This window comes from Phocoena sinus, chromosome 11, assembly GCF_008692025.1.
Source record: "Phocoena sinus isolate mPhoSin1 chromosome 11, mPhoSin1.pri, whole genome shotgun sequence".
In the NCBI taxonomy this organism is placed as follows: domain Eukaryota; kingdom Metazoa; phylum Chordata; class Mammalia; order Artiodactyla; family Phocoenidae; genus Phocoena; species Phocoena sinus.
This window is the reverse complement of record NC_045773.1, coordinates 99,103,895-99,117,886: the sequence shown is the minus strand read 5'-3', so window position 1 is coordinate 99,117,886 and position 13,992 is coordinate 99,103,895. Positions and strand designations below refer to the sequence as shown.

The following is a 13,992-nucleotide window of genomic DNA, read 5'->3' as shown; positions in this document are numbered from 1 at the left end:
GAGGTTTCTCATCCTTAGTTGTTAGGTCTAGAGCATGCACACAGCAGTAAGTGAGTTAGGCTGTTAGGTGGGTGCTGGCCAGATGGCAGCTCCTAGGCTTCCTAATTGTTGTAACCTTTCCCACTCTCCCTAGTGAAAGCTTAGGAAAGGCAGAAAGACCTGCCTCGGGCAGCTTCGTCGGTGGTACATGCTCAGAAAGGAAGTGAGGTCATCGGTTTGGTATGACAGCACTTGGTTTAGATGAAAGCTTAAGTCATAGGAGTCATATGAGTGTCAGCTTGAATTGAAGAAGGGGTTTTAACCCGACTGCAGTGGTGGCAGCCATGGCCACTGCCACCTGGTTGTGACAGAAGCCTAAACTTCCCATTGATCACATCAGCAATTTCTGATTTTCAGTTCTGTGGCCGAGGCTTCCTAGAAGCTTAAACCTTTGTCCCAATGATGTCAAGTTCGCCCGTTGGCTTGGAAGGTTCAGATTTGTCTTCCATCAACACCATGATGTCAGCGGTAATGAGCGTAGGGAAGGTTGCCGAGAATGGTGGGAGCCCCCAGAGCATCAGGTCCCCCACGAAGCCTCCGGGACCAAATCGTATTGGCCGAAGGAACCAGGTAAGCGTTAGTGTGCCCGGCTGTGGCATCCATGAGAGTGTTGGGAGAAGGATGTCCCCTTGAGCCCCAGCTTCCTAAGCCAGAAACTCAGATGTGGTCAGAACTGAATGGATATACCCAGAGGCCATAATCCTTTTTCAAGAGCTAACTTCTCATAGCTTATGTCAGTTTCCCTTTGTAGAGAAAATTTTCCATGCTGTGGTGTCAGTATTGGTGAAAGCGCCCTTATACTCTGCTGTGTGATTTGATTTGAATGCAAGCTTTCTCCACGGGACAGGCGAGGCAGAGAACTCGGCTTATTCCTCTCCTGTGGCATGATTTGTTTCCTCGTTCAAGCAGCTGGTTAATTGGGTTTCTGATGCCACCTCCTTGATTTTTTTTTTAAGTGTCTCCAAATTAGGTAGTGATGAGTCCTGGCTGTGCTGGAGCTGCTCTTCAGCTTCCATCCTTGACAAAGCACACAATGGGGCTCCCGAGTATTCCACTCAAGATGCCATTTATTCCTCTTGAATTTTCAGAGATCAGGAGGGGTGGAGAAGAGGACATGGGAGGGCAGGGATGTTATGAAAGGCCACGTCTCCTCCCTTGGGAAATAAGATGAGTCTTTTAATTAATGTACAAACGGGGCACTTGAGAAGGTGTTGCTGTCCTGCAGCAGCATGCTCGACGGTGCGTGAAGCTCAAGGAGTGAGGTGAGCCATTCCCCTTTCCGCTCTGCGTCCACGTGATGTGAACTCCATGTTTGGCTTCACTGATTTAATGGGGTCCAGCCAAACCCTCGGGAGAAGGCAGTCTTCTGAGTTTGTCCAGGGACTGGGGGTGGACAGGAAGGTAAGCCTGTTGGGCTTTTGTGAGTTAATTTTCTTTTTTTATTAACAATCCCGCAGTGACTGTCCTTATACAGAATTGTCTGAGCATAGTGTGATGGTCTTCTATAAATTTGTAGACGTACAACATGAATTACAGCTTTTGATACAATGTGCCCTCCAGGAAAGGCTGTCCCTGCCTAAAATCCCTCCAGCAGCACAGGAGTGTCTGTTTCTCCACCTCTTTCTCGAGGCTGAAGACTTGGCAGAGTTAAATGATGCTTTAGGGTTGGGGCATTGATACTTTTTCTCTCTTTTTTCCCTTGTCTCCGCGTGCCTCTCTTCCTATGGGTACCTGAGAAAATTCTCAGCCTGTTTGACTGTGGCCTGAGCCGAGAAGGAGTACTAGCTCTGGGAAGAAAAGGTTTATTTCCACTCTCATGTGAATGTCCATCCGTCCATCTATCTGTCCATCCCTCCATCCATGCCCCTATTTCACAATATACACCCCCCTCCTCCTTCCAACCAGGTACTGCGCCAGGTGCCAAGCTCTTCCTTAGAGCTCAGCATCGCCCCAACACAGGCAGACCTGGCCCAAGTCCGGGCTCTGGTCCCTTCCCAGTGATTCAGACAGTAGGTAGAGCCGTAGAGGGGGCCCACGGCACCTCCATCCCTGCATGGTAAGTGGAGCTGACTCTGACTCCACAGGGGTGCCTGGGCCATTTTCCACCCACTTCCTGTGTCCTCTGGGGTTCCTTAGGGCACTGGCTGAGTTTTTGAAAGGAGGTCTGGGCTAGAGGTAGGATGGGAAAGACAGTGCATTGAAAAAAACAAGCGCAGTGCGGGAGAGAGAGTGCAGAGTGCGTCGTCCTTACCTGGGACGGACAGGAGGGCTGAGAAGGGAGCCCTGGGGAGAAGCCCCAGCAGCTAGCAGAGTTCCAGGGCAGATTAACCACAGCCGGAAGCCAACAAGGGTGCCAGATAGTTTCATTATGGAATGGTTAGTTATCACAGTAGCTGCTAATTTTGTCTGTCAGCTCAGGAAGTGTGCCCCTTCCACCAGCGCGGCCGCAGCCACCGGATTCAGCAACTCTCCAGTAGGTCCTCTTCCAGCATCACGGTGCTCCCTTCTCTGCTTGATTTGTCTGTAAAAATTCAATCTGAGTCTGGAGACTTCCTTCTCCCAGACTATCGTGGATGTCCTGGACCTGTGCTATGGTCTGCAGCGTGCCGCTGCCCGCCTCTGAGAATGGTGAGGCTCCAGTTAACCGTAAACCCAGAATCAATCCCATTAGCCCCAGGGGCCACTCAGCGTGTCTGGAATCTGTCTCAGGGGAGCGCAAGATGATTTTTTAAAAAAAGAATTTTAAAATCCTCAAGAGGCTGGCTACTTGGAGGCCTGACTTTTTAACATGTATTTCCATCCTACCGATGAATCTCTTTTTTTAAAAAAAGAAAACAAAACACTTTTTGATATATATTATCACTAACCTAATAATTTAACAGAAATACCCCAAAGACCGAGTTTGGGCCCAGCTGTGAGGCATCCCTCATTTTTATACGAGTGTTCTCACTTTGTTGTTACTACTTTTGGTTTTGGTTTTTCTGCCTGGTGGTTCTTGGCCAGCTCCTTTCTGACTGTCGTAGAGTGGGGATGAGAGGTCTGACACCCTCCTCCCCACAGACACACACGTTGCCTCGGGGAGGAGTGGAAGTGGATGATGACTGGGCGAGGGTGCAGGGTTTTTTGTGTTTTGTTTTTTAAATTGTCTCTGGGTTAATCACCTTCCTTAGAATTCATATCTGTGATTTTTTTTTTAAATTTGAGAGTGAAAAAATGTGTAGCATACCTATTTCTCAGACCCAAGGTCACAGACTGGGAGCAGGTGGATATTGCTTAAAATGAGGCTTGTTAGTCTCTGAAGAGTGAGAGGGACCCACTGTAGGAGCCGCGTACTAGAGCCCATCATGCGTTCACTCCACCCCGTCTGGTGCCATTTGTTTTTATGGTCTTCAGGGTGACTTTTATTTTCGTCATCTCTCATGAGCCAACCACAAGGGTGTTTCCTTTCTGTGCCTTGGGCTTAATCCTTTTTGGGTCAGACTTACACAGCCTAGCGGTTTAGGGTATGGGCTGTGGAGCAGCTGGCCTGAGTTTTAATCGTGGCTCTGCTACTTAATAGTTCTTTGATTTGGGGGCAGGTTACTTGCCTCTCTGTACCCGTTTCCTCATCCCGAGAATGGGATCCATAATAGTGGCTGTTTCTCACAGTTGGTGTGAAAAAACACTATTCTGTATGTGCAGAGTTTAGCACAGAGTAAGTGTTCAATAATTGGTATTATTTCAGGGAACAGAAATGCATTCGAATGAGTACAAGTGAAAAGAGGTCTATTGAAAGATGCCCGAGGGTCCAGCCCTCCCTCCTGTCACCTCCCAGAGACTGCACCCTCCCTCGCTCTTTTTTATTATTTATAAGCAGTTAAGTGCTCGCAGCGAGTAAAAGGATCCCGTTGATGTCCGATGGGCACACTGGTGGGTACTGGGGCCTTCCACCCTCGGGAGGGTGGGTTTTTGACGTGAGAACTCTGTTCCCTCTCGTGTGCCTTGGTGGACTCAAGACCAGGTAGAAACTAGTGACTGGAGCCTGGGTCAGAATTGAGGAGAAATACATCCCTTTTCTAGCTCAGCTGTGACTTGATGCTTAATTTTTCGCCATCGCTGATGATTAACTAAATGGTGTCTCACGAGAACACTAGTATTTATTGAGCACTTGGCCTGTACGGGGCACCGTTCTGGTGCCTTCTATGTGCTGATTGATTTAATCCTCATCACCGCGTGATGCAGTAGATGCTATTATTTCCCCCATTTTACAGATGAGGAAACGGAGGGCAGACGGGACGGCCGCTCTCCCAAGCTCATACCCAGCCAGGCTCCAGGGCCTGTGCTCTCAGCCGCTCTTGCTACAGCTCATCAGACACAGATGTCTATGACACAGATGAGAGGCACTAGTTCACCGTGCGCTGAGATGGATCCTCCCTTTATTCTCTTTTCAGGAAACAAAAGAGGAGAAGTCTTCCTATAACTGTCCCCTGTGTGAGAAGATTTGCACTACGCAGCATCAGTTAACTATGCACATTCGCCAGGTTTGCTGCTGCTTTTGTATTTTCTTTGTTAAGAGAGGGGATGGGATTTTATCTTAACGGATGGATTGTGGCTGTTTAATTTAGATCTAATATTCTTAATTTTGAGGGGCAGTTATGAAATAATTTTTGTGTGTCTGTGTTATTGTGACAAAGTCCCAGGTCAACACAGAATATCTTTTTGGAATTTAGCAAACATCTAATTAACTAACCACATGTAACGGAAGACTTTTCATCATCTGTGACTTGACATTGTGAACCAAATCTCGTCACAGTACAGTGAGATTATAGTTGTAGACCCTAATTCTATATATTGCTATAAACTTACATCATGTAGCAGGGAATTTCCTTGATTTGGGATCTCTTTTGGCTTTTTTTCTTCACTGTAAGATTTATCCTTCTCCCTTGCCTGCTGTGGCTGGTTCATGGCAAGTATTGAATCTAGAACAGTGAAGGACTGACAATATTCAAATCGTAACATGGTACTGAATAGTAACATCATTTAGTAACTTGGGTTTGATAGAACACAATATTTTTTTGCCTATGGTCTCAATAGATTTTGATGTTCGGGATGATATTTTAAATGAAAAAGAAAAAAATTGCTGAGAAGTGTTAGTTGTTTTTAAATAAAGCTCTGAATGTGCATTTCATAATCACCTCATTTTGACCCGTCTTCCTAAGTGACCACTGCGATCATTGCTTTCTGTAGCACAACACAGACACTGGAGGGGCCGACCATTCATGCAGCATTTGCGGGAAGTCGCTGAGCTCGGCCAGCTCCCTGGACCGCCACATGCTGGTGCACTCTGGGGAGAGGCCTTACAAGTGCTCTGTGTGTGGCCAGTCTTTTACCACCAATGGGAACATGCACAGGTGAGTGAGGGCAGCCTCTGCTGGCTAGAGCCTGGAGGTTGACAGGAAGCAAAGTGGCCTTCTATCCATCTTAGCTAAAGGCACAAAGAGTTCTGTTCACTGTATGGAAATGTTTGCCTGCCGTGTACAGTCTCCAGTGTGTCAGAGGTGTCTGCTCAAGGAAACAGAAGGACCTGGGCTAGGTCTTTGGCCGATGGGGGAATCTTCAGGGTGACCCTTTACCAATTGGAGTTTCTTTGCTTAGGTGCCAGAGGTGGGCAGCTTATCAGACGCAGAGGAACCCTAGAGGGTTAGCAGAGTAACCCTTGCCTTTTTAAAACTATTTGCATATGCCTACCAGATACCCTGCAGGGCGGAAAAATTTCTGGAGCAGTTGAATAAATAGTTAAGTGGGCTGGTCCTAGAGCTTCAGGATAAGATAGGATAAAATGAGAAAGAAAATCTGATAAATGTCAGGAATCTACTTCCTGAGGGAGAAAGAGGCTCACTCAGAAGTGGGAGGGAGCTCAGTGGTGGGTATATTAAAATGTGGGAGGAACCAATGGAAAATGCACTTTACAGAACGATTACTTAATTTTAAGGGTTAGAACAGACTTTTTTTAATGCTTTCTTTTTTTACACACACACTTAGGAACATTGGAAATCCAGGAAAACGTTTTAAAGGGACTCAGAATTTCACCTTCTCAAAAAGTCAGGCTGTTTTTATTTTTCCGTATTCCCTTTTAGGCGTTATGTTGATTTCTTTTAAAGAGTTGACTGGCATTGTTTTTTACATATTTATTCAAAAGAAGACTTTATATAGTTGTGAAATTGATATTTTATCATATATAAATACTCAAATGAGATGGTCCAGTTTATTCCAACTGAAATCATTTTATGATCCACTGATGGTGTACTTGGGACATACTGGTATAGTGGTAAATTTCTGGATTTTTGGAATTAGGCTCCTGATTTCAAATCTCAGCTCTGCTACTTGTAAATTTTCCGTCCTTGAGCAAGTTGCATAACCTTGGTACCTCACTTTCCTTCTCTTTAAAATGAGATTTTTAATGAGGATTTGGAGATAATGAGTTTAGCCCATGGCAGGCACTCAGCCAGTGCTATTTATTATTTTTATTTGCATTTCTGAGTAATGCTGCAATAATTTGAATCCTATGGAGTTCTCAGTCTGAACTCCTAGAAGTAGGGTAGAGTATGACATGAAAGGTATCACTATTTTAAAGAATTTTGATGAAGTGGTTTTTTTTTTTCCTATATAAGTTCCAATCCCCTTTGCCCCTCATCTCCTCCTAGGAGTGTTTCTGGGTACAAAGGAGGAAGTGAATACTGTCATCATTTTTTAATATATTTTACATTTTAGCTTTTTACTTTTTTACCTCCACATCAGCCTGTTTGCCTTCTGTTTGCCATTTGTTTTGTTTTGCCTTCTCCTTTTATCCCACCTGCCCAAAAAAAAAAAAAAAAAAAGTCCTCTGTCGCTTGTGTATTTGACCCCTCAAAATCTGATCCTAGAGGTATTGCCTGTTCCCTTCTTGGGGGGTTTCCCCGCTTTCTCCTACCCAATTTTAGAACATTTTCATTACCCCAAAAAGAAACCCCATACCCATTATCAGTCACTTCTCATTACTACCCACCCTCCAGGCCTAGGAGAACACTCATCTACTTTCCCTCTGTTGATTCACCTATTCTGGACTTTTCATATAGCAGCATGTGGTCTTTTGTGACCAGCTTCTTTCACTTAGCATTAATGTTTTCAAGATTCATCTATGTTGTAGCATCTATCAGTATTTTATTATTTTTTATTGTCATATAACAGTCCATTGTATGGACATACCACATTTTATTCACCTTTTCAACAATTGGTGGACATTTGAGTCATTTTCACTTTTTGGCTACTCTGTATAATGCTGTTGTGAACATTGTTGTACAAGTTTTGTGTGGACATGTGTTTCCACTTCTCTTGGGTAGATACTTAGGAGGGGAATTGCTGAGTCGTGTAGTAACTCCATGTTTTAACATTTTGAGGAACAGCAAAGCTGTTTTCCAGAGCAGCTCCATCATTTTACACTCGCACCAGCAGTGTGTGACGGTTGCAGCTTTACACATCCTTGCCGACACTTGTCTTTTTCATCACAGCCACCCTAGTAGGTGTGAAGTGAAATCCCCATGCGTTCATAATTTTAGTTTTCACATTTAAGTCTACAATTCATTTTAAGTTGATATTTGTGTATAGTATAAGGAAGGAATCCAAGTTCAGTCTTTTGAACTATATAAAAACTTTTCTTTCCTCATTGAATTATCTTACCAGCTTTATCAGATTTCAGTTAACCATAAATGTAAGGATTTATTTCTGTACTCTCAATTCTGTTCCATTGATAGGTATGTCTATCCTGAGGCCTAACACTGTATTGATTACTATAGCTTTTGGTAAGTTTTGAAGTTGGGAGGTGTGACTCTTCAAACTTAGATCTTTTCCTAGATTGTTTTGGCTATTCTGGGTTGCTTGCATTTCTGTGTGAATTTTAGGGTCTGCTTATCAGTTCCTGCAGAAAAAAGCAGCTGGGAAGATTATAGGCATTGCAAAATGTGTAGGTCAGTTTGGGGGCATCGCCATCTAACAATATTAAATCTTTGAGCACGGGATATTTTCCATTTATTTAAGTCTTGATAGATTTCTTTCCACTATGTTTTATCGTTTTTAAGAGTGCAAGTTTTATATTTATTTATAAATATATTTATATTTATTTTAAATTTTTTCCAAGGTGTTTTATTCTTTTTAGTGGTATTATGAATGGAATTGTTTTCTAATTTTGTTTTTTGACTGTTAGTTGCTAGTGTATAAAAATAACAATTCAAATTTTATATTGGTTTTGTTTCCTGCAACCCTTCTGATCTTGTTTATTCATTCTAATAGTTATTTGGTGGATTCCTTAGGATTTTCTATATCTAAGATCATGTCATCTGCAAGTAGAGAGAGTTTTCCTTTTTCCTTTGAAAGCTTTTATTTATTTTTCTGGCCTGCTAGCCCGGGCTAGACCCTCCAGTGTGATGTTCAATAGAAGTGAAAAGAATGGACATCCTTGTCTTATTTCTGATCTTATGGAGGAAAGATTTAGTCTTTTCCCATTAAGTATGCTGTTAGTTGTAGGTTTTTCATAAATGCCCTTTATCAGTTTGAAGAAGTTCCTTTCTCCTAGTTTGCTTGGTGTTGTTATCATGAAAAGGTGTTAGATTTTGTCAAAGGCTTCTTCTACATCTATCAAGATGGTCAAGTTGTTTTTGTCCTTTATTCTGTTTTGGATGTTAAATTAACCTTATTCCTGAGATAAATCCCACTTGGGCACAATGTATAGTCATTTTGTCATATGTTGATAGATTGGGTTTGCTAGTGTTTTGTTAAAGATTTTTGCCTATATTTATAGGCAGAGAGATATTGGTCTGTAGTTTTCTTGTGATGTCCTTTGCTGGTTTTTATATCAGGGTAATATTAGCCTCAGAGAGTGAATTTGGAAATATTCTCTCCTCCTCTGTTTTTTGGAAAAGTTTGTGAAGAGTTGGTATTAATTCTTTTTAATTAAATATCTGGTAGAATTCATCAGTGAAGCCATCTGGGCTTTTCTTTCTGAGAAGTTTTTAAGTTACTAATTCAGTCTCTTTACTTCTGATAGGTCTGTTCACATTTTCTGTTTCTTCTTGAGTCAGTTTCAGTAGTTAATGTCTTTTCCAAAAATTTAGCCATTTTGTCTAAGTTATCTAATTGGTTGCCATATAGTTGTTCATAGTGTCCCCTTACAATCCTCTTTATTCTGTAAGGTCAATAGTAATGTCTCCTCTTTCATTCCTGATTTTAATAATTTGAGCCTTCTCAATTCTTTTCCTTAGTCAATCCAACTGAACATTTGACAATTTTATTGGTCTTTTCAAAGAACTTTTGATTTTGTTGATTTTTTCCTCCGTTGCTTTTCTGTTCTCTAGTTCATTAATTTTCCACTCTAAACATGATTTTTTCCCTCCTGCTTGCTTTAGGTTTAGCTTGCTCTTCTCTTTCTGGTGTTTTAAGGTAGAAGATTAGACTGTTTATTTGAGAATTTTTTTTAGTAGAGGCACTTACAGCTATAAATTTCCCTTTAAGCATTGCTTTCATCACATCCTATAAATATTTGTATGTTGTGTCTTCTTTTTCATTCATCTCAAAGTATTTTCTAATTTCCCTGTGATCTCTTCTTTGGTTATTTAGGAGTATGTTCAATTTCCACATATTTACTTCTCAAATTTATTTCTATTATTATTGTCTAATTTCATTCCATTGTAGTTGGAGAACATACTTTCTGTGATTTCAATTTTTTTTTAATTTATTGAGTCTGGTTTTATGGCCTAGCATATGGTCTGTCCTGGAGAACATCCCACGTCTGTTTGAGAAGAGCATGTATTCTGCTGTTGTTGGGTGGAGTGTTTTTTCAATGTAGTGTCAGTTCCAGCTGGTTTATAGACTGTATAAGTCTTCTGTTTCCTCATTGATTTTCATTTATCTTTATGTGCTCTACATGTAAGGTTTGTACAGTTATCATCCCATTTTGCAGATAAGGAAACTTGCTTAAGATCAAAGTCAATGCCGAGGTTGGAGCATAGGCTGTCAGGCTTAGAGGCCATGAGGAATAATTGATACAGCTTTCGTGTCACTTTGCGTATTAGAAGAAAAAGCACTCTTTCAAGCTTTACCCTCTTTAGGAATAATTTCATGTTGTTGTAGAGTATTATTTTCAATGTCAAACTATTTGAGCCATCCTACTAGCATAGTATACTCTATTTCATGAGCATGGAATCGCTTTTTATTGATTTTTTTTAAGTGTGTTGTTTGTGAATTATGTTGAATTTTTTATAGCCCAACACTTGATATTACCCTAAGATGCATTTCTCTTTTATGCACAATGCATATTGGAGTTGTTTGTAAATTACTGTTTATAAGTATTTTTTTAAAGCAGGCCTTAGGGATGTTTGTGCTAATTTTGGATTTTGTGCTGATTTTATTGTGAGTCATCTTGATTTGGAGGAGAGGACTAATTGTTGGGGGCTGAGTTCCAGTCCTAATTCTGCAGAACGTTTCAGAAATCTCTCGATTGTTCTATACTTTACCACGATGGCATGGTAAAACCTCACTTAGGACTTGTATTCAAATGCAGTGTTTGTGAAAGCATTGTGAAGGCTTACCATGTACTAGGGAAATGTCCTGGGTGAGGGGTGTTCCTGAGTTTGTATCTTCAGAGCTGAAGGCACCCTTGTGCTGATCTTTGAGAGGTATGCACTCCTAGCTGTGTGACCCTGGCAGGTTAATTAACCTCTCTGTGTCTTGGTTACTTCATCTGTAGAAGGCAGTGATATCTGTACCAATGGGAGCGTTGTGAGGATTCATGAATTAACAGGTGCAAAGCACTTAGGACAATGTTAGTTAATCACTATTTATAAATAAATTTAAATAAGTGGTCACTAGTGTTGTGATGGTGGTGGTGCCACTGAAGGGAGGTATGGCGATTGACTATGCATATGATGCCAGAACGTAAATGAAAGGTTGTCTTTCCTTTCACCTTTTGCTATACTAACCCTGTAATTTAAATACCAAAAAAATTATTTAGAATGTTTGAGTTTATCACACTGCATTTATTTTTGTCTTCCCTGTAGAAAATTGCAAACAATGGGTTAAAAGAACATTTGGTGTTCGGTTAATCAGTCATAGTCATTACCACCTTCACTTGTTGGTGAATCTGTACTTTTGAAAACAAAAATTATAAAAATGTGAAAACACTGACAAAAATGTGCCAGAAAGAGTAAAGTTAGATTTATTTGTCCTGGTGGATCTGTTCCAGAATCTGATAGTCGAACGGTGAGCTGTGATCTCTCCTGAGCACATACTCGTGTTACATTAATCAGGGGCCAGAGCTGCCCTGGGATGTGTGTGCGGGGATTAAAAACAAGAGTGAAAACCCAAGTTGTGATTAGCTGCATCCGTGCTTGACTGCCAGAGCCTGGAAGGAAGTCAGTGGACTGTGTGTGGTGCTCACGACCAAAGTTCTGTTTCTCATTTTTCTTTGGCTGCTGCTGCTTCTCAGGGTCTGCGGCCGCAGCTGCCATCGGTAGAGCCAGGAGCTCACAGGTCGGGGCTCTGGAGCCCATGCTAAGCCCGGGCTGGTGCACCCACCCCCGCGTCCCTGTTCTGCCTTGTTTCTAACCTGCCCTGGGCCTCCTTTCCTGTGTCAGTTTCGTGTGACACGGCTCTGGGCTCTGGTTTTCAGTACACCCCCTTCGGGGGTGCAGATTCAGTGAGACCCCTGCCGTGACATGAGTCCCTGTGATGCAGATTTCTAGATCCGATTCTCCAAGGCCCGATTCCACAAGGCTGGTCTGAGGACTTCTAGTGCCCCTTCCCTTGGCCTCCCGCTCACCCTGTTCCAAAGGTCATCTGCACACGCATGCGTGCTGCACACCTCCGTGTGCACGTTCTCTTGGATAAGCCCCACCTTCCCCAGGTTTATCGCTGAGCACCGCATGTAGGAGGCGGATCTGGTTCCACCCCAGACTTTTGTTGCTTCGGCGCCCAGAGGGCCTCGTTATACGTTTCACAACATGGACCCCAGGACCATGTCCTTTTCAACTTCAGGTTATTCCTAGCTGATAACGAGGTACTCTTTGCAGTCACCCACTTTGTAAAGCAACTCACTGTATCTCCTTTGGCCACTAGTCATTTTATAAGTGTGTTTGTTATCTTTGTTTATTAGGCTAATTGGCCTTTTTGTAGAGTTTCCTTTACCTTAGTTTCATGAGAGGACCATCAACACATAATCAATCCAGTAGAATTATCATATTAGTAAAAGAAAAACAAACTTCACAGAATCAGAGAGCAGATTAAATTATGTGCTGTCATGTTGATAGTTGCACTGTAGCCCTGATGCAGCCCATAACTTATTATAATTTAATTCCAGTAAATACATTTAAATGATATTTAAAACTGATTGTATATTTGGTAACTAGGGACACTAGAGTGATGCAAATTCCAGCTCATTTTGAAAAAGGTTGGGGGAGAGACCATCTCGATTTATCACCGTATCTGGTACAGTTTTTCAAGTTAACACTTCCCTGACTGCGGATTCTCATGTTTTTGAGGCTTGAAGATCCTTTATCCCAAACCTTTCTAACCACAGCTTAGTTCCTGAGCAGAATAACAGGCTGCCATCACAGTGCAAAACATGTATCACGGAAACATCACTGTGGCTCCAGCTTTTAACTTCCCAGAACTCTTTATCAGTTGCTCCTATGTTGAAAATTTGGATTGAGAGGTGCTTGTCTTCCCAAACAAACTTGGGAAACTGAGCCAGAGCACGCCCTCTGGGAGAGCTCAGTGTAGGAAAAAGGGCACCTGAGCTTTGCAATTTGCAAAACTTTCCAAAAAGTGCTGGACGGCAGAGCTATGAAGAAGTGATGATACTTGAGAGGGTTGCAATGGATCTCATTTGGAAAGAATCAGACCTCTGAAATGGGTATTTTTCTTTTGCCTTGGAAAATAGGAAATTAATTTCCACTTTGCTCCTCATCTTACAAACTCTAGACTTTTAAGCTGTAAAGAGAGTCATGGAGTCACGTTGAGGACACACAGGAGAGAGACCCTGACCAGAGCAAGCTTTCCTAACTTCTCTGTTCTTTGGAAGATATATCCTTTGGAGGATAACACATCCTCCAGAGAGCAGGGATGTATTATTTCAGCTGTGTGTTTAGAAGGTGAGGCAGGGACATCCCTGGAGTGTCGTCTGCTTGTTTTGCTTTCCTCCTGCAATGGGCATGCCTTTGTCCATTGCTAAGTACAGGAGACACAGGCCCTGAGGATGCCGCTGGATAATGGACAGTCTTCAGGAACAGAGGCTTATGTGTTCCTATTATGCTGGAAAAAAACATTCGCTGCACAGAAATGTGACCTATTCCGTGACGAATGAGACCGCGGAGGCTCTGAATTTAGCACACTGCTCTCAGATGCTTAGGCACGGCCAGCCCTTGGCATGTACAGCTGAACTTGGGTATCGGAACAGGTGGCCGGCATTGAAGGACAGAAGGAGCAGACGTAGGACAGTGTTTCGGGAGGGTCACTTCTTTACCCTCCAAGCGCAGCGGGAGGAAGGGCCTTGTGAAAATCAGTCGTGGTGGTAAACGAGTTTCTGAGGGCGCCCTGTCACTAGTTTTGTACCTGCTACTTCTCAAGAGTGGAGGTGCGCCTGCAGAGGCTCAGCTAGTCCCATCTTGAAATGAGTCTTAATCACAGTTGCCTGCTTCCTGACATATTCCCTGGAGGGAAGGAAGGGATTGAGTCAGCTCACATGCGAAGAAATTATTTTAGGATAAAAATCTGTGGGTCACCCTACCCAGGACTGAAAATTTTGTTTCCTTGGAAATATTTCTATAAAAAAGAAGGGGAAAATGATTATGTAATAACACTTTTCTTATCTATAACTAAGTATCTGTTCCTTAGGGGGGAAGACAAATCAGAAGAAAATAACTTTCTGGGACGCTCAGATGTCTTTAC

General features: G+C 42.4%; 1 protein-coding gene across 12 annotated transcripts in view; it reads left to right on the top strand.

The window, feature by feature from the left end:
* Positions 1-13,992, top strand: part of RREB1 (ras responsive element binding protein 1) — a 180,986-nt gene that overhangs the window by 111,642 nt on the left and 55,352 nt on the right. For 9 of the 12 annotated variants that reach the window (XM_032647970.1, XM_032647978.1, XM_032647976.1 and 6 more), the window contains 3 exons: positions 397-609; positions 4,470-4,559; positions 5,266-5,429. In XM_032647970.1, the coding sequence (XP_032503861.1) occupies positions 439-609; positions 4,470-4,559; positions 5,266-5,429 (425 nt within the window). In that variant the 5' untranslated portion in view covers positions 397-438. The remainder of the gene's footprint in view (positions 1-396; positions 610-4,469; positions 4,560-5,265; positions 5,430-13,992) is intronic. The other 3 variants (XM_032647977.1, XM_032647975.1, XM_032647966.1) reach the window with 1 other exon arrangement.